This window comes from Trichosurus vulpecula, chromosome 5 (genome assembly GCF_011100635.1).
Source record: "Trichosurus vulpecula isolate mTriVul1 chromosome 5, mTriVul1.pri, whole genome shotgun sequence".
Classification (NCBI taxonomy): domain Eukaryota; kingdom Metazoa; phylum Chordata; class Mammalia; order Diprotodontia; family Phalangeridae; genus Trichosurus; species Trichosurus vulpecula.
Genome location: NC_050577.1, coordinates 280,472,910 through 280,494,280, shown reverse-complemented (window position 1 = coordinate 280,494,280; position 21,371 = coordinate 280,472,910). Strand labels below are relative to the sequence as shown.

The 21,371-nt window shown below is 39.2% G+C and overlaps 2 protein-coding genes across 3 annotated transcripts in view; one reads left to right on the top strand and one right to left on the bottom strand.

Annotated features, from left to right (window-relative positions):
• The window catches only part of CCDC91 (coiled-coil domain containing 91), a 543,117-nt gene that overhangs the window by 346,353 nt on the left and 175,393 nt on the right, over positions 1–21,371 (bottom strand). The window lies entirely within an intron of this gene.
• Positions 17,136–19,323, top strand: LOC118850164 (sterol O-acyltransferase 1-like). The gene has a single exon (XM_036759374.1). It carries the CDS (start codon positions 17,207–17,209, stop codon positions 18,860–18,862), a length of 1,656 nt encoding a protein of 551 aa, XP_036615269.1. The 5' UTR covers positions 17,136–17,206; the 3' UTR covers positions 18,863–19,323.

Sequence of the window (21,371 nt, the reverse complement as noted above, 5' to 3'; positions counted from 1 at the left end):
TTTTTTCCATCATTATCATTACCTGCTAACTCCGCCCCTCACATTTATAATAAATAAATAAAGTCGATCAAAAGAAATTAACACATTGGATGTCTCAACTGTATTTCTATTACATTATTTCTCTGCTAAGAGGGAGATACATGTTTTATCATCAGCCTTCTGGTGTCATTATTGTCCACTACATTGATCATTAAATAGTCCAATGTTATTTTCATTTATATTCCTGTGGTCCTTGTATAGCTAGTAATTCTGGTTCTGCTCACTTCTCACTCCATGAGCTAATACAAGACTTCCCAAGTGTCTCTGAATCTGTTCTATTAGCAATTTCTTACAGCTCAATTTGTTTGATTGCATTCATTTGCAGACTAATTTGTTCAGCCATTATTCAATTGTTAGGTACCCAGTCTGTCTATATTTGAATAATATCTCTTAAGTCAAGAAGGTCTAACACCATTGAAGGCAGGTAAGAGAAAAAAAAATTGTGCCCTTGAAACATACCATATAGGGAGAGGGCTACTCTGTCAATTCACAAGGTCAACCTTATCCAAAGGGCTTTCCATATATCAAAATATCCTATCTACCAATTTCTCCTTCTGCTTCACCCTTCCTAACGTTATTCTATGTCCTCACCATGACCTAATCTCTCCCTTCGATGTTCACCTCTGCTCCCGTTATCCTTCCTTATCTTCATAGCCCCTGATCCTGTGGTTGACCAGCTCAACAATACACATCAGTTACCCCTGAATCCCTTGCCCATGCTATTCACACGTTGCCAAACCCCAATGCTGCATTATTTCCACAGTATGCCTTCTCCATTCCTATTCATGTGCTCATGAATATACTCCTCCAGAAAGCAGGACTGTGATGAATGGGTTCACTACATATTTATGTTATCTACCCTTCAATGGACCATCACTGATCACCCCTCCTCCTCCTTGATAATGTCACTACTCTGGATATTCATGACATTGGTTCATCCTGTCTGGTACTCAGTGATAATAGTTTCACATTAAAATTTTAGAGCAAGAAGGAACCTAATCATCTAACCCAGACACCTCATCTTGGAGAACAGAATTTTGGGACCTAGACAGATTAAGAAACTTACTCAAAGTCACACAAGTAATAAGTAGCAGAGTTGGGATTCAAACTCCTAATTTCTGACTCCATATCCAGATAGTTCCTTTCCCTCCACCTACATGTCTCATAGTCGTCTCGAACTCAACATGTCTAAAGCATAATTCATTAACTTCTCTCGCCACTCTTCTAAATTTCCTCATTTCTTTCAAGGGTACTACTATCATCTTCCAATAACTTAGCTTCATGACTTTAGAAATCAATTTCATCTTTTCAATTTTCCTCATCACTACATTTAATCATTTGCTATGCCCTGATAATTCTACCTCCAAAACATTGTTCATATCCAAATAAACATAAACATGTAGGTAAAATTAGATAATTTCCTGAATAATTTAATCACTAATTAATTTTTCACTGAGATCTAAACAGTGTGTATTTGAATATTTTATATAATATATATAACATTACATATATATATTATATTATAGCAGTCTAGTCAAGTCTTTCCAGAATATATTAATGTGTAAGGAAATCATTTTTAGACTAACCAAAACTGCTGTAAAATTCAAAATTCATTTTAAAATAAATATTCATAAAGAAAAAGCCTTGATTTCTTTAAGAAAATTTCAACTGGAGGTTGGTGTTTTTTGCTTTTTTCTTTCTTTTAAAAGCATTGTGGAGGATTAGGAATAGAATTTCTTTAGAAACAGATAGACACTAAAATTCAAGAAGAGGGAATTAAGATTGCAAATCACTCAGATGATAAAAGTAATATAAAAATATGCTGCCAGCAATGTGATGCACCACTATTCTATATGAAACTCCACTACTGTCACTTCTCCAAGAATAAAGAGATAATTGGTCTACCTGAGTAAATTTTTCCAAACCCTCTCCATAACATTTTCTTTAAACACTAATCAGTACAGGTCTGAGGCAATTTCACAACCTGATTTCTTTTAAAGGGATCCCATTCTTTTCTAATTACAACTCCATGTTGCATCAGAACATGACTTTTTATAACGTATGTAAACAGAGATACAAAACTGAGCTGCCCACAACCCTAACAGCAGTGTTAAAATGAGGCTCTACCCTATATCTTTAATATTATGTGGAAATATTTGGTAAAGGTACAAAAATTGAAGGCTCTGTATACCGCTTCCATTACCATGGAGGATAATGAGAGTTGTGGCACCAACTACCAGTCTAATACAAGTTCAGAAGAGGCTGAATGATAGAGCACAGATAGACATATAATTATGCACATGCTCACAGAACATTGAGGAAAATATATTGAGAGAACTAATTTTTTAACTTATTCTGGTCTACCTCATTACTAAGCCCCAGAAATATAATGAAGGATTCCACCTCTTGATAGCCTCCTCACTTTGTTTTTAACCCTGCCTTCACTTCAAGCAGTACTTTTTGACTCTGGCCCTTTAGCCTCATGACTCATATCCTGGTTACTGACACTGGCTTATGGAAACTTGCTTCTGGCCCAAACTGGCAAAGGAACTTTTCCAGCTGTGGCATTATCCCATTCTCCAAAATGGGAAGTTTGGCTTCAACGAGTACTATGGGGTCTGTTCAGCCAGAACCTCTAGTGGAGCATGACCCTAGCCCCATACTCTAGCCAGGAGAAGTGAATGGTGGTACAGATGAATAGCACAGATTATGGATTTCATTTCACAATTCCTATTTAACTAATAGAAAGTCAGAAAAATGGACAACTCTACCATATAAAGGCATGTACCCAAAATAACATCCATGTCAGTCTCTGAAAACTTTCTCTGAAATGAAGTTGCTTATCACATTTTCATTAATTCAGTTCATTTATTACATAACATGTGAGTCTCAGAAACTTAGATCGTATTAAGAATATGAAGTTCTCTAGTGCATAAAATGGCACCATGAAAACTAAATACTTAAATGGAAGTATCAACTGGAACTGAAACGTGCCTCTAACCTGTGGGTGGCCAAAGCCACACAAAGCAGGCTGGAGGCAAGAGAGTCTGGAGGCAAGAGCGTCAGGACACAAACAGAAGTTAAATTTCAAAGTGAGGAAACAATTGTAAGCAGAACACACATTGTTCCTCCTTCCCCAAGAAGGAGGGCTTAACATGCTGGCCGAGGCAGTGCTTTACATACATAAGTGGACTGGACCATGAAATAATCAGTAGTAGCTGTTCCACAGCAGGCTCACATGTAGACAATGTCTGTGAGACAGTCTCTCACAGACATAAACAGAACCAGAGTTAGCATGGTGGGAACAGGAGGATAGTACCTGGTTCCATTCACTTAGCTGTTACACAAGCACAGGGATTGTGAGCAAGTCAAGAGATATGATGGATGGCTTTAGGCTGCAGCACATTGGCTCTCAAGTCTCTGGGAAATAGGGGGCATAAGTCCCTCAATGAACACACAGCACTAGTCAAAGCACTACACTGCCTGAGGGTGAGATTCTCCAGAGGGCAAAGGATTATTGTTATGCCCAGCTCAGGGCACAGCCTGCTTTCTGGGCCTTAGCTCTGGGAAACAGGGTATTATAACAGTAATTAAGGTGGGACTTTTTTGCAGTTGACCTTTAATGACTCTAGCCTTTGTTTCAAAGTGGGATGTTTTTGTATTTCTCAGCACTGAGACAATTGGGAGCCATTGATTCATATCTGATGTGATATTGGGGGTGGGGAACTTCACACACAGCCTGGGTGGGGTCAGGGCCCTCAGGGCCCTGAACAGGATATATAAGGGCAGTGGTTGGCTTTCTCTCTCAGAGTTCTGAGCCACGGCAGGAGTGGCATGTGACTCTGGGCCAGCCATTCCAATGAGCTCCCAGCTGTACCCCCAGATGTTGATAACTACGAATCATATTTGGTCTGTAATTCAGGGTGCTGGCTTTTTCCCCTGAACTAGGTGGATGTTATTTGTATGCTGGATTCAAGTAAGATTGTTAACCCCTTAACGTTGCTTTCCTTAAGTAAAGCAGATCAAAAGGACCTGCGCTGGCAACTTTCTGGGTGCTGGTTGTTGGTGGATCTCACACCCCCACAGAAGCTGCTAGCTGGACTGTTGAAACAGGTGTGTCCAAAATATTTTGACAGAAGCCATTAAAATAGTCTAGGTAAGAGGTCATCAGGGGTCTGAAATAAGGCAGTGACCATGTGAGAAAAAATGATTATTTCTGTCTTATATTAATAACCAATTATTGAAATTAAGATTTTCCCCTTTCTATTTCCTCATCAGCCCCTTGTAGGTTATTAAGCTAGTATCTGAAAGACACTGTTGATACATGAGATTGCTCAAATCCTCAGGGTACATGCTTTTGAGATCTTGGGTAGGGCTCCACCCAACTATAAGATCTTACAAGGAGAATATAATCCAGGTGGAATTCTTAACCCACCATCTTTCACTGTTCAATGACTAGGTGGAGGATAGATCCTTTTATATAGATTACCAATGTGGGAGTAGACTGGCTTGAAATGAGTCTCTCTTTGTCCATCAGTGACATGATCAGTCACTTACCCAGCCCCTGTTTCAACATTCTGGCTAGCAGCTTCTGTGGGGGTGTAAGATCTACCAACAGCCAGCACCCAGAAAGCTGCCAGCACGCTGCAAAAGCACAGGTTCTTTTGATCCGCTTAACTAAGGAAAGCTACATGAAGGGGTTGACAAGCTTACTTTACTTTAGCATACAAATATCATTCCCTTAGTTCAGGGGAAAAAACCAGCACCCTGAACTTCAGAACAAATACAAACAAATTACAAACATCAACAGACAGACGTTGTCTGATTCAAATCCCAATATATAGTTACCAGAGTATAACAAAGTCCCAGCATCGGGGTTTACGAGCTGGAGGGCTCCTTAGCTACAGCTGCCCAGAGTCTCTGCCTCAGCACCATCACGAGTGAGAGCCCTTAAACAAATTACAAACAGACAGACCCAATACAATTCATAGTTACCAACATCTAGGTTCAGCCCAGGAGCTCAGAACAATGGCTAGCCCAGAGTCACTCGCGCCATCACTGCTGTGGAAAGAGAAGGCCAACCCCTGGGTTTATATCTTTTTCAGTGTCAGGGGTGAGTCACACATTCGACTCACCCATGTGACCTAGAATCATCACAAAGAGGCAACTTAAACCCAAGTGGTCTAAAAGCCTCTGCTGTCCCAGACATGCTAACTAGGCCCTCCCTGGAGTTAGCCCCACGTTGTGCCCCACCTTAGTTGCCAATCCACACCCACTAAGGTTTTACACCTAATAGGGGTCTGGGCCTGGGGCTTAGTACCTAGTAAGGCTCAATGAAATGCACTGAATTACTCAAAGGGAACAAAAGCCAAACTCTTCAAGGGCACTTGGTTGAACTAAGTGCCAAGGAGCCTACTTTGCTTACCAACACAGCCCCTCATTAGAAAAGGCCCACCTCTCATAATATTCATTCTCTCATTAATTGTTAACCATCAGAATAGATTCCTGCCTCTCAGGAAAATCCACATTTCCAAGCATCAAGAGGCCTTCTTGGTTTATGAGAGAAAGCCAAATGACTATCCTTTTATTAACTGTTCACTAGCCATAATGTAACAAAATGATTAGTTACTTCAGAAATTATGTCTCTCAGACTTGTCATAATCACACATGTCAACAGAGAGAAGTGAATGGATGCCAGAGATGTGGTGAAGGCATAGAGGAGCAAAGTATAAAGGATAATGCCAAGATTGCAAATATTTCATATTACAAAATATTTCACTGCAAATGTTACATAGTAAAATATTAACAAAGATTATATTAGTATTTTTTCTTGAAAAGGTTTGAGAAAAGCCTCAGAAGTTCTCCTCTATTCCCATATCTCTTATCCTTCTCTACTTGACCTTTCCTATGTACTTGTAGCACTCCTGATGTTTCAGTTACATATATATTTTATCACATCACAACAGTTTAAACATAGCAAACACACAGTATATGTCTGTTGAATTGAAGTGACCAAGATTAACCAAAGAACTGTTAACTCTCACAATCAAGCTACTACAACTAAAAAACACTAAAGGAAAGAATTATTTTTTCTATAAAAATATGCAAAAAAAGAAAAGGGGTAGCTTACAGACATATACATAAACATACAACACACAAACATCCCTTGCTATGTCACATGCATGCCCACCCCTACAACAAATTATTTTTATTTCTGTAATATTTTTAGGACACATATATAAGTACTTTAGAAAAGCAATGTTTATTGCTTCAACATGCAATGCTATATTTTGACACAAAGATTTTTTTATTTTACTTCTATGATGTTCATTAATCTTAAATGTCCACTTTTAAGCTGCCACATATGCTCACAGAGAAATATTTATATTACTTTAAAAAACCATAAATATGTTTACTAAGGTATATGTTTGTGGCATATGGCATCAATTAGGCTCTGGAAAATCGATACCATATCTCTAAAATCTAATTTCCTGTAAACCTTAGCAGGTAAGTAAAACATAATCATAAAATTTAAAATCTAAAACAAAAAGCTGAAATTTCTATAAATTACATGTGGAATTATTATAAAGAAAACTTTTAAAATATACATATAAATTACAGCAGACTCATTTTAAAGTTTTTATCTTGGATAACATTACACCAATTTAAATCCATATACATATTTGCAAAATATAAAATAAGGGAAGAGCCTGCCTAGACAAAAATTGATCATCCACTCTTATGTTACCACTAGAACTTCTATAAAATCTTTCAGTCAAATAGCACTTCCCCCACCCCACTCCCAAAAGCGACAAACTGAAAACAGTGAAAAGAAATAAATCACTCTATTTCTAGAGACACATAGCTAAGCAGATTTCCATTTGGCATGAAAGGAGAGAAAAATATGTTAAAAGTATAATTATCAACTTATACCCCTTATGGACACAGAATAGATGCATCAATTTGTTCAATACCACATTGCTGTATATTTAAAAATACTAGTCTTTTCAATTATCATCTCCTTGAAAGTGATACCAAATATATACATCCAGCCTGAATCTCTCTCTTGATTTTCAGTCTTAGATTATCAACTACCTATTAGGCTTTTCAAACTAGATGTTGCATTGGCATCTCAAACTCACCACTTTCAAAACAGAAGTCATTATAACTTTTGACCCAATCCCTCCCAGTTCCTATACCCACTCTTCCTTGAAACATCCCTACAATTGTCAAGGACACCACTGTCGTCCTACTCAATTCAGATTCACAACCTCAATTTAATTCCTCCACCTATTAATTATTATTAATCACTCCACATATCTAATCGATTGCCAAATATTTTCATTTCTATCTACACAGTTTATGTCCAATATGTTGCGGACCCTCCACTAACATGGCCACCTGTGGTTGAGATCACCATCACCTCTTACTTGGGTCATTATGGTAGTCTTTGATTTGGTCTCTTAGTCTCCTTCCACTCCAATCCATCTTTCTCATAGCTGCTAATGTGATTTTCCTAATGCAGTCACCATGTCATCCTCTCCACAGACTCAATAAATTCCACAGGTTCCCTATTACTTATAGTATCAAATGTAAATCCCCCTGTTGGGAATTTCAAACTCTTTACAGCCTGGCCCATCCTACCTTTCTAATATTTTTTTACATTACTCCCTTACACTCACCCTGTGCTTAGCTATGTTCACCTGGTTCTCACCCTTCTAACGCAACAAATCCCATCTCTTGGCATTTGAACTAGCTGTCCTCCGGGACTAGAATGTTCTCCCTCTTCACTTTAAATCTCTTGGTACTCCTGGTGTCTTTTAAGACTCAGATCAATCTACCACCTACTACAGGATGCCTGACTTGGTCTTTACCCTCCCCATTTCTCCCCTCAAGGTTATTTTGTATTGATTGTATTTGACTTACACATACCTAAATAAGTAAAAATTGGTTACCCATTTAGAATGTAAGCTCTTTGAGAAGGACTATTTGGTTTTTTCTTTTGTCTTTGTATCCCCAGGACTTTGCACAATGCTTGGGACATAGTGGGGGCTTAATAAAGGCCAAGTGACCAACTGAAGAGAGAAACTGAGATACAATAAAGTTAAAATACTCACCATAAGTCCTAGGAAAGGGAATACTAAATAATGTCAGGCATTCATTTTAGTGTCAAATCTAGTGTATATGTCACTGACTTTTCCTCCGCAAGATATAACATTCAAAAATGTCAAACTTGAAAGTTACATGACTAAATTTTTCAAGTAGATATTAATTATGCTTAAAGTTTATTAAATGCTGAGAATTTTTGGTTTATAAATTTGACAGACCGAAGAAAAAGGAATAATTGTTTCAAAGCCCAATGTTTACAAGTACAATTAAGTTCATCACTCACAATGAGAACAATGACACCACAACAAGCAAAAGTGAAGCAAATTTAAGTTTCATAAATATCACAAAACTATCATTCTACCAGTTAAAAGAATCACTCAGGTAAGAATTTCAAATGTTTCATCAACTGCTTTCATTCGTAATGCCAGGAAATAAAATGAGACACAAACTATTAAGAGAAATGGAAAAGACTGAAAATTTAGTTATAAATATAAAATGTTTTTATTAAAATAGACTCTAATAGTTAACTGAATCTTGAAACATCACTAAGTTCAGTCATCTACCTGGCATGGCCACGTACACATGCTTTAAACAGGAACTGTATGCAAACAGTTGTTTTAATTATTTATTATCTAATTTTTCCACAATTACACATGAAAGTAATTTTTGACATTCTTTTTTTTAAATTTTGAGTTCTGAATTCTCTCCCTTTTCATTCTCCATCCTCATAGAGAAGGAAAACAATTTCATATAGGTTATACATGTGCACTCATGCAAAACATATGTACATATGAGTCATATTGTGAAAAAAAAGACAGAGATCAAAAAGAAAAAAAAGAAACTAGAAAAAAAAGGATGCTTCAATCTACATTCAAACTCCATTATTTCTTTCTCTGTGGATGGATATCATTTTTCATCAAAGGCCCTTCATAACCACCATTAAATATTGCATTGCTGAGAACACCTAGGTCATTCACTGTTGATCATTGTACAATATTAATGTTAATATGTGCAATGTTATCCTGGTTCTTCTCATTTCACTTTACATCAGTTCATGTAAATTTTCTTCCAGGTTTTCTGAGAGTATCCTGCTCATCATTTCTTATGACAAAATACTAAAACATGTACCATAACTTGTTCACCCACTTCCAAATTAATGGGCATTCCATTATTTTCCAATTCTTTGTCACCAAAAAACAGCTGCTAGAAATAGTTTTCTGCAGATAGGTCCTTTTAACTTTTTCAGCTTGTTGTGATATAGACCCAGCAATGGCAGAAAGGTTGAATTAGTTCACAACTCCACCAACATGGCATTAGTGTTTAAATTTTCCCCACATCCTCTCAAATATTTGTCAATTTCCTTTTTGGTCATATTAGGCAATCTGATAAGTTTGAGTTGGTACCTCAGAATTGTTTTGATTTGAATTTCTTTAACCAATACTGGTTTAGAGCATCTCATATGGCTATAGTTAGCTTTGATTTCTCTGAAAGCTGCCTGTTCACATTCTTTTACCATTTATTAATGGGAAATGGGTCTTATTTTGTTAACTTTACTCTATTTTCTATACCTGAGGAATGACATCTTTATCAGAGACCCTTTCCACAAAAAATTTTCCTCCATACACCCATTTAGTCCATTTCTCTCTCACTCTCTCTCCCTTCACCCTGTCCATCCTCGAAAGAGTTTTGCTTCTGACCGCTATCTTCCCCTATCCATTCTCCCTTCTATCACCATCCTTTTTTTATCCCGTTGCCCTCCATTTTCTTGTAGGGTAAGACAGCTTTCTACACTAAACTGAGTGTATATATTATACCCTCTATAAGCTAACTGAATTACAACAAATGGGAGAAACCACGAGAAAGAAACCAAAACAAAAGAGAAAAGAGTCGACTACACTATGCATTCTGACACCATAGTTCTTTCTCTGGATGTGGGTAACATTGTCCATCATGAGTCCTTTGAAAAAGTGTTAGGTCCTTGAATTGTTAAACAGAGCTAAGTCTATCAAATTCAGTCCTTGAACAATATCATTTTACTGTGTACAACGTTTTCCTGGTGCTGCTCACTTCACTGAGCATCAGTTCATGTAAGCCTTTCCAGGTTTTCCTGAAGTCTGCCTGCTCCTCGTTTCTTTTTTATTTCTTTTTTAAAAAATTTATTTTATATATTAAGTTTTCAGCATTGATTTTTACAAGAGTTTGAATTATGAATTTTCTCCCCATTTCTACCATCCTGCCCACTCCAAGATGGCATATATTCTGCTTGCCCTGTTCGGCAGTCAGCCCTCCTTTCTGTCACAGCACTCCCCTCCCATCCCTTTTTCCCTTTCTTGTATAGCAAGATAAATTTCTATGCCCCACTGCCTCTGCATTTTATTCCCTAGTTGCATGCAAAAACTTTATTTGAACATCTGTTTTCAAAACTTTGAGTTCCCAATTCACTCCCCTCTTCCCTCCCCACCCACCCTCCCTAAGAAAGCAGGCAAATCAACATAGGCCACATGCGTATCATTATGTAAAACCCTTCCACAATATACTCATGTTGTGAAAAACTAACTACATTTTGCTCCTTCCTGACCTATCCTCCTTTAAGGAATTTTCTCCGTTGACTCTGTCCCTTGTCCAAAGTGTTTGTTTTTGATTACCTCCTCCCCCTATCTGCCCTCTCTTCTATCATGCCCCCTTTTGATCTTCTTCCTTCTTCTTTCCCATGAAGTAACAATTCAAATTGAGTGTGTATGTTATTCCCTCCTCAGGTCAAATCCAATGAGAGCAAGATTCACTCATTCACCCCCCCCCCATCTGCCCCCTCTTCACTTCCTACAGAACTGCTCTTTCTTGCCACTTTCATGCGAGATAATTTACCCCATTCTATCTCTGCCTTTCTCTCTCTCTCAATATATTCCTCTCTCATCCCTTAATTTGATTTTATTTTTTTTAGAGATCCCTTCATCTTCAACTTACCTTGTGCGCTCGCTCTCTCTCTTTCTCTCTCTCTCTCTCTCTCTCTGTGAAAATACACACAAACACACACACACATATACACCTATACTTACACACACACATACATATATATATATATATATACACATATATGAACATACCCTCCAGCTACCCTAATACTGAGGTCTCATGAATTATACACATCATCTTTCTATGTAGGAATGTAAACAAAACAGTTCAACTTTAGTAAGTCCCTTGTGATTTCCCTTTCTAGTTTCCCTTCTCATGCTTCTCTTAATTCTTGTGTCTGAAAGTCAAATTTTCAATTCAGCTCTGGTCTTTTCACTGAGGAAGCTTGAAAGTCCTCTATTTTATTGAAAATCCATATTTTGCTTTGGAGCATGATACTCAGTTTTGCTGGGTAGGTGATTCTTGGTTTTAATCCTAGCTCCATTGACCTCTGGAATATCCTGTTCCAATCCCTTTGATCCCTTAATGTACAAGCTGCTAGATCTTGTGTTATTCTGATTGTGTTTTCACAATACTCAAATCGTTTCCTTCTGACTACTTGCAGTATTTTCTCCTTGTTCTGGGAGCTCTGGAATTTGGCAACAATATTCCTAGAAGTTTTCTTTTTGGGATCCTTTTGAGGAGGTGATCTGTGGATTCTTTCAATTTCTATTTTACCCTCTGGCTCCAGAATATCAGGGCAGTTCTCCTTGATAATTTCTTAAAAGATGATATTTAGGCTCTTTTTTTGATCATGCCTTTTAGGTAGTCTAGTAAGTTTTAAATTATCTCTCCTGGATCTATTCTCCAGGTCCCTGGTTTTTCCAATGAGATATTTCACATTGTCTTCCACTTTTTCATTGCTTTACTTCTGTTTTACAATATCTTGATTTCTCATAAAGTCAGTAGCTTCCACTTGCTCCAATATAAGTTTTAAGGTAGTATTTTCTTCAGTGGTCTTTTGGACCTCCTTTTCCATTTGGCTAATTCTGCCTTTCAAGGTATTCTTCTCCTCATTGGCTTTTTGGAACTCTTTTGCCATTTGAGTTAGTCTATTTTTAAGGTGTTGTTTTCTTCAGTATTTTGGAGGTCTCCTTTAGCAAGTCATTGACTTGTTTTTCGTGGTTTTCTTGCATCACTCTCATTTCTCTTTCCAATTTTTCCCCTACTTCTCTAACTTGCTTCTCCAAATCCTTTTTGAGCTCTTCCATGGCCTGAGACCAGTTCATGTTTTTCTCGGAGGCTTTTAATGTAGGCTTTTGGACTTTGTTGACTTCTTCTGGCTGCATGTTTTGGTCTTCTTTGTCACCGAAGAAAGATTCCAAAGTCTGGGTCTGAATCTGAGTCCGTTTTCACTGCCTGGCCATGTTCCCAGCCAACTACTTAACCCTAGAGTTTTTCATTGGGGTATGATTACTCGTAGAGTAGAGAGTACTTTGTTCCAAGCTTGAGGGGAGGCACTGTTGTTTTCAGAGCTATTTCTATATAGCCAGCTGTGCCACACCAGGGCTGCTCTTCCCCCGAGAACTGCCAACCCAGACTGGACTCAGATCTTAAGCAGGCTCTGCACTCCTGCTTTGATCAGCCACTTAATTCCTCCTACCAGGTGGGCCTGGGGCTGGAAGCAACTGCAGCTCTAGCTCTGTAGCTGCACCTCCCCCATTGCCCCCAAGGCGTTGGCCTAACTGCAAACTACTTTCACTCTGTCCCAGCAGCTTTTCCCACTGACCTTCTCTGTTGTCTTTGGTGTTTTTGGGTTGAGAAGTCTAGTAACTGCCACAGCTCACTGATTCAGAGTGCTAGGGCCTGTTCCACCCGGCTCCTGGTCTGGTTGGTCTGGACGCAGCTGTCACTGGGCTCTGCTTCACTCCGCTCCCAGCTCCATACGTGACACACATTACCCTGCTTCCCTCTGCTATTTTTGTGGGTTCTGATTTCTAGAATATTCTCAGAGCCATTTTATAGGTTTTTGGAGGGATATGGGAGGGGGAGCTATATTGTGCATATGGTATTCCAGTACATTCATTCACTACAACTTGTTCAGTCGTTCCCTAATTCATGGGTAACCCATCAATTTCCAGTTCTTGAACACCACAAAAAGAGCTACTATAAATGTTTTTGCACATGTGGGACCTTTTCCCATTTTGATGATCTCTGTGGGATGAAGCCCTAGAAGCATTATTGATGGTCAAAGGGTATACATATTTTTATAATGCTTTGGGCATAGTTCCAAATTGCATTCCAGAATGGTTGGATCAGCTTACAGCTCTACCAAAAATGAATTACTCTTCCAACTTTCCCATATCTTCTCCAGCATTTATCACTTTCCTGTTTTGTCATGTTAGCCAATCTAGTAGTTGTGATGTGGCACCTCAGAGTGGGTTTGATTTGCATGTGTCTAATCAATTGTGATTTAGAGCATTTTTTCACATGACTAGAGATAGCTTCAATTTCTTCCACTGAAAACTTCCTGTTCATATACTTTAACCATTTATCACTTGGGGAACGACTTGTATTCTTATAAATTTGATTTAGTTCTCTATGTGTTTTAAAAATGAGGGCTTTATCAGAGACACTAGTTGTAAAAATTCTTTCCCAGTTTTTGGCTTCCCGCCTAATCTTGTTTGCATCAGCTTTGTCTGTGCAAAACTTTTCAATTTAATGTAATCAAAATTATCCATTTTGCATTTCATAATATTCTCTATCACTTGGTTGGACATAAATGTCTCCATTGCTTTGATTCACTAAGACTTTTATATTATTAGCCTTTACACCTAAACCATGTATACATTTGGACTTTTTATGGTATACAGTATCAGATGTTGATCGATGCCAGTTTCTGCCATACTATTTTCCAGCTTTCACAGCAGTTTTTGTTAAACAGTGAGTTCTTATTGGAGAAGCTGTGGGCTTTGGGTTTCTCACACAGTACATTACTATAATCATTGACTACTCTGTCTAATGTACCTACCTATTCCACTGATCTATTTCTCTGATACTTAGCCAGTACCAAGTGGTTTTGCTAATAGATGCTTTATAATACAATCAAAAAACAGATGTGGCTAGCCTACGTTCCCTAGCATTTCTTTTCATTAATTACCTTGATGTTCTGGACCTTTTGTTCATCGAGATGAATGTTGTTACTATTTTTTTCTAGTTATATAAAATAATTTTTGGTTACTTTATCATTTGCTATGGCACTGAATATATGTAAGTTAATTTAGGAAGCATTGTCATTCTAATTATATTAGCTCACCTACCAAAGAGCAACTGATGTTCTTCTAATTATTAAGATCTGAATTTATTTGTGTGAAAACTATTTTGCAGTTGTGTTCATATAGTTCCTGGGTTTCTTTAGGCAGAAAACACACTAATATTTTTAACTTTTTATACTACCTTTAAATAGAATTTCTCTTTCTATCTCTTGCTATTAGGCTTTGTTAGCAATATATGGGATGGCAGATGATTTATGTGGGTTTATTTTACATTCTACAACATTGCTAAGGTTGTTTCTTATTTCAAGTAGTTTTTTACTGGATTCTCTAAAATTCTCTAAGTAGATCATCATATCATCTGCAAAGAGTGATAAATAAGTTTCTTCTTTGCCTATTCTAATTCCTACAATTTCTTCTCTTATTCCTAAAGCTAACATTACTAGTATATTGAGTAACAGTGGTTTTAATGGTACCCTAGTTTCACATCTGATCTTATTGGAAATGCATCTAGCTTATCCCCATTACAAATAATGCTTGCTGATGGTTTTAGGTACATACTACTTATCATTTTAAGGAGGAATCCATTTATTCCTATACTCTCCATCTTTTCAATAGGAATGGGTGTTGTTTTTTATCAAAAGCTTTTTCTGCATCTATTAAGATAATCATATACTTTATGTTAGTTTTATTGTTGATATGATCAATTATGATGATTGTATTCCTAATACTGAATCCTACCTGATCACAGCGTATGATTCTTCTGATAACTTGCTGGAGTTATTTTGCTAATATTATATTAAAAATTTTTCGCCTGGAAGATGGCGGCTGGAAAGCAGGGACTAGCGTGAGCTCCGCTCTGAGTCCCTCCAAAAACATATGAAAAATGCCTCTGAACCAATTCTAGAACTGCAGAACCCACAAAACAGCAGAAGGAAGCAGGGCTCCAGCCCAGGACAGCCTGGATGGTTTCTGGGTGAGGTCTATCCCACAGGGAGCTGGGAGCTGGGAACGAAGTGGAGCAGAACCCAGCATGAGCGGCATGGACCATCCAGACCAGAAGCCGGGCGGAGGGGGCCCTAGCGCCCTGAATCAGTGAGCTGCAGCACTTACCAGACTCCTCAACCCACAAACACCAAAGACTGCGGAGAAGGTTAGTGGGAAAAGCTGCGGGAGAGGAAGGAGTTCGTGGTTCGGCTTCCATCCTCGGGGCAGCAGAGGTGGGGCAGCTACAGCTGCTGCCGCTTCTGGCCCCAGGCCCACCTGGTGAGAGGAATTAAGTGGCAGATCAGAGCAGGAGTCCACAGCCTGCTGAAGATCTAAGGCCAGTCCGGGTTGGGGGTTCTTGGGGAAGGAGCAGTGCTGCTGTGACAGAGCTGGCACCTCCCCCCCCAAACATGGAACATACAACTCGTTAGTATACAAGCACTCATACCCTGCTGAAAAACTCAAGGGTCAAGTTAGTTTGTTGGGAATATGGCCAGGCAGCGAAAACATACCGAGATTCAGTCTCAGACTTTGGATTCTTTCTTTGGTGACAAAGAAGACCAAAACATACAGCCTAAAGAAGACAACAAAGTCATAGAGCCTACAACAAAAGCCTCCAAGAAAATTTTTACGCTTGGTGTGGGGGGGGTTGGGCAGAGTGAAGACGGCGGCTGGAAAGCAGGAACTTGCATAACCTCTCCCCCAGGTCCCTCCAAATACCTATAAAAATGGCTCTGAACAAATTCTACAACTGCAGAACTCATGAAATAGCAGAGGGAAGCAAGACTCCAGCCCAGGACAGCCTGGATGGTCACTGGGAGGGGTCTATCGCACTGAGCTGGGAGCAGAGCGAAGCACAACCCAGTGAGGGCCGCGCCAGGACCAACCAGACTGGGAGCCAGGAAGAACAGGAGACAGGATCCTGAATCATTGAGCTGTGGCACTTAACAGGCTTCTCAACCCACAAACACCAAAGACAATAGAGCAGGTTAGTGGGGAAAACCAGATAAGACAGAGTGAAAGGAGTTCGCAGTCGGCCACCGCCGCAGGGGCAACGGAGGTGGTGCAGCTCTGAGGTGGCTTCCAGAGCTACAGCTACAGTTACTTCTCAGCCCAGGGCCACCTGGTGGGAGGAATTAAGTGGCAGATTACAACAGGAATGCAAAGCCTGCTATGGCCTGCCTGGATCTGGGCGGCAGTCCTGGTTGGCAGTTCTTAGGGGAAAAGGAGCAGTGGGTAGCAGAGCTTGCAGTGTAGAAATACCTCTGAAAACAGCAGCTCAGCTCCTCAAGCTTGAAACTAAGTACTCTCTACTCTACAAGCATTCATACCCTGACAAAAAGTTCAAGAGTTAAGTAGGGGGCTGGGAACATGGCCAGGCAGTGAAAACAGGCTCAGATTCAGACTCAGACTTTGGAATCTTTCTTTGGTGACAAAGACCAAAACATACAGCCAGAAGAAGGCAACAAAGTCAAAGAGCCTACACCAAAATCCTCCAAGAAAAACATGAACTGGTCTCAGGCCATAGCTCAAAAAGGATTTGGAAAAGCAAGTTAGAGCAAAAATAGGGAAGAGAAATGAAAGTGATGTGAGAAAACCTTGAAAAACAAGTCAATGACTTCCTAAAGGAGACCCCACAAATACTGAAGAAAATAACACTTTAAAAATAGACTAACTCTAGATGGCGACTGGAAAGCAGGGACTAGCATGAGCTCCCTGCCAGGTCCCTCCAAAAACCTATGAAAAATGGCTCTGGTCATGGTGTATTATTCTCGTAATGAGTTGCTGCAATCTTTTTGCTAATATTTTATTTAAAATTTTTGCATCAGCAGAGTGCGCAGGGGCTTTGGCGGGACTGGACGGCTGAGTGCGGAGCCGCGAAAGCCGCCGCCACCCAGTTACCCAACATGATGGTGGGTGAAGAGAAATCTGTGAGAAATCGCTGGCTCACATCCAAAGAAAAAGAAGAAGAAAAGAGAAGTGCGCATAAAGAAGAGACTCTGCAGGAGACCCTACAGAAGTCAGAAAATGGTCAAGTTGACCCTGAACAGCACCTGACACGGAAGATACTGTTAGCAGCAGAAGCAGAACAGTTGAAGCCATTTTTTATGAAGGAAGTAGGCAATCATTTTGATGAATTTGTGACCAGTCTTATTGATAAATCAGCCTCACTGGATCTCTCTGGGTCTTCAACATCCTTTGCTGTTCTCAGTGGAGGGAAGAATAACCACAGAGCTAAGGATCTGAGAAATCGTCCAGAACAAGGAAAGCTTTTTGTTGTAAGAAGATCGATGTTGGATGAGCTATTTGAGGTAGACCATATTCGAACAATATATCATATGTTTATTGCCCTCCTCATCCTCTTCATTCTCAGCACACTAGTAGTGGACTACATTGATGAAGGAAGGCTGGTCCTAGAATTCAGTCTCGTCACTTACGCTTTTGGCAAATTTCCGGTTGTAATTTGCACTTGGTGGACCATGTTCCTGGCCACATTGATCATTCCCTATTTACTACTTGAACGCTGGGCCAGAGGATATACCACAAGTTCCCGTCCAATTGTCCACTCTTTCTTCTATGGGATGCTTTTCATGCTTTTCCAGGTTGTAGGCTTGGGAGGTGGATCAACATATGTTGTATTGGCCTATACATTGCCACCAGCTTCCCGATTCATTGTTATACTTGAACAGGTTCGCTTCATTATGAAAGCTCATTCATTTATTCGGGAGAATGTTCCTCGGGTATTGGATGCTGCTAAGGAAAACTCACGCACTATTCCAATTCCCCAAGTCAACCAGTACTTGTACTTTTTGTTTGCTCCTACTCTCATCTATAGAGACAGCTATCCCAGGACTCCCACTATCAGGTGGAGTTATGTAGCTACTCAGTTTGCACAGGTTTTTGGTTGCATGTTTTATGCATATTACATCTTTGAAAGACTCTGTGCTCCCTTGTTTCGGAATATCAAACAAGAGCCCTTCAGTGTTCGGGTTTTGGTCCTGTGCATCTTCAACTCCATTTTGCCGGGTGTGCTGATGTTATTTCTTTCCTTTTTTGCCATATTGCACTGTTGGCTTAATGCCTTCGCGGAGATGTTACGCTTTGGGGACAGGATGTTCTATAAGGATTGGTGGAACTCAACGTCATATGCCAACTATTACAGAACCTGGAATGTGGTCGTTCATGATTGGCTCTATTACTATGCTTACAAAGACTTCCTTTGGTTTTTCAGCAGAAGGTTCAAAACGGCCGCCATGATATCTGTCTTTGCAGTGTCTGCCGTAGTGCACGAGTATGCCCTGGCCCTATGCTTGAGCTTTTTCTACCCAGTCCTCTTTGTACTCTTCATGTTCTTTGGAATGATTTTCAATTTCATTGCCAATGACAGTCGGAAAAGGCCTATTTGGAATATCTTGATGTGGACATCTCTCTTCTTGGGACATGGAATTCTACTGTGCTTATACTCTCATGAGTGGTATGCACGTCAGCAATGTCCTTTAAAAAATCCAACATTTCTAGACTATGTAAGACCACGCTCCTGGACGTGTCAATATGTGTTTTAAAAACTTGGATATAAGTTTTCTTTCTTGATTAAATATGTGTGCCACTTGATTCTGGAAAAGCAGCTGCTTAAAAAAAAAAGATATGCTGTGTGAAGTAAAATCAGATTGCTACAAGTGACCCCATAAGTGACAAAAGCCAGTTCCATGCCTGTCATCTAAAGCCAAGGTAATGAGTTAAGTCCAGTGGAATCCTGTTAAGGAAGATTTTTTTTCTCATTGGGGGTAGTCTCTTAAGGTACAGACAGATTTTTGGCTGAGTCAGATCTACTCAAAGCTTAGCAGTCACATCCATCCATTATGTGTCTTTCTGTACTCATTTATTAAATACTGTATGTGTTTTCTTAGTTACTGAAATAACCAAAACACACGTAAAGAATTAATGCTTTGAATATCTGTTGTTTGCAACTTATATCTGTGCACATTGTTATGTATTGATTAAAAATGTGTTTGAAAAAGAAAATAAGTGTTAATGCGGAATAATATATTTAAAGAGCATGTCATTGGTTTTTTACAAAGATGATTCTTGTATTGTTTTTATTCCAAAATATACTTAAGAATCCATTTATTTGAGTCAAAAAAAAATTCTGAATTCAAGCTATTGTTTTACATTGTTTTTCTGTTCTTTAACATAGGCCATGTGATTTATGTGACACAGAAGTAAGCCCTTCTATTAGAAATCCTGTATAGGTTCACATTCCTAAAATTTGCATCTATTCCTGAGCAGGCCCACAGGTGGGAAGAGACAATGGAGAGGTTGTCCACCCCCCCCCCCATAACCCTCCTAAGCCATTTGTTTCCTTTGCAGGGGAAGGGGGGATGAACAAGTATTGGAATAATTTATTGTGGAGTTCATTACATAATAGCAAGGCATAGATTTTTAGTGAGCAACTTACAGTCTGAAGACTTGACTATTCACATTAGTAAGAAGATAGCAGGAAATCTAACTTGTAAAACAATTGCTGGTCTGGAAGCCCCTCCATCCCAAACAGTGAAATCACTTGCAGACTAGAAAAAGACTTCATTCAATCAACAAGTATTATTGAGTATTTACTCTGTAATAGGCACTGTGCTAAGCTTTGGGGAGACAAAGACAAAACAAGAAACAGTCCTTGCCCTCGAGGAGCTTACTGCTACTATTATCTAGTCATTTAGTGTATTTGGAAACTAAAGTACACACTTTTATGGCACAAGGAGTGCCACAGTAATTAAAGCAACTCAGATTTCTCTGTTGGAGATGGTATTGTTGCTAAGTCTCCACTATTGATAAAAGTATATTTTGTAACCTGATTCCTCTTCTGTGACATGCTTCCTGTATTCTTAGATGATTGCTATTCAGATACTATGTTAATACTTTTGGGTATCTGGGACAAATCAGCATTGTCTTCCTTTGTGTGTTTTCAGACCTCCTACTTTATGATAGGAGAGTTAGTAGTATAGCCACTAAATGGGTGTATAACAGGTATATAAATCATGGGCTGTTGGTAACATATGTGAGACAGATTGAAAACTGTGAGTTGAAGCTTGTTCTATCAAGTTTTGGATTATCTTAGAGACCACCAAAAAACTTTTATCACAGGGAATATTAGGCAGCAGGATTAGTCCTGGTATCTAGTGTTAACTTGAGGCATAATTTTCCGTGTATGTTTTACTAGATCTTTTATCTCAACTCTGCGGTGGACAAGGAAGCAGCATTTTCTGTGGGAATAGGAAGTTAATTCCAGAAGCAGGAATGTTAAAAAGCAGCCTGTTTTCCATGGTATCTGTACCTATGTGCTTTTCCTCCTTTCTAAATTGCGATTCACATGATTCAGAATCAGCTGCCAAAGTGAGAAGGAGGGCCTACTTCCTTTTTCCAAAAGTGTCTTTAATGATTTCTGTGTTTTACTCATTCTTTTTTGCATTGAGTGGACATTTATTTGTCTTTGAGCTTTTACTAGAACTTCATGGGCAATTTCAGTGTTTTTTCCACTCCACCTTGAGCTGGCCCCCAGGTTCTCAGTGAAGGACTCCCTCACCTTTTAACTGAGCAGCTGCTCTTTGTTGATCTTGATGACCTTATCTTAAGTGGTAGGTGTATGTTTTTGTTGTGTTTCTGTCTTGTTTTAAACACCTCTGTCACAGGGGAACATTGCCCCCAACCAGTGTTGACATTTTAGCAGTAGATGCAGCGTGGAGCTGAAACTCAGTGAGCAGCCGTGCCAAGGAACAAGCTGGTTTTTCCCCAGTGAGGTCCCTGCTGCCTGAGCCATAAGCAGCAGCTTCTCTCGTCTGGGTCATTCACCCGTTGTACATTATCCACAATGTTATTCCAAGGAAAGCTGATGTTATACTTCAAGGCTGAAGTCATTTTTACATATTTATCAGAGTTGTGATCCTTTGTCATCTGATTTTTCTGAGTGCCTAGTTTTTTTCCCTTGAATCCTTTGTTTACTGGTACTACGATTTGTTTAGTATTCATTGTACTAGGATTGACTTTTTAAACAGAAAAGATGTCTTTTTTAAACTTTGA

What these genes read in the sequence shown, in the direction of transcription:
- LOC118850164 (XM_036759374.1), top strand. Translation starts at nt 17,207, where the DNA reads ATGATGGTGGGTGAAGAGAAATCTGTGAGAAATCGCTGGCTCACATCC.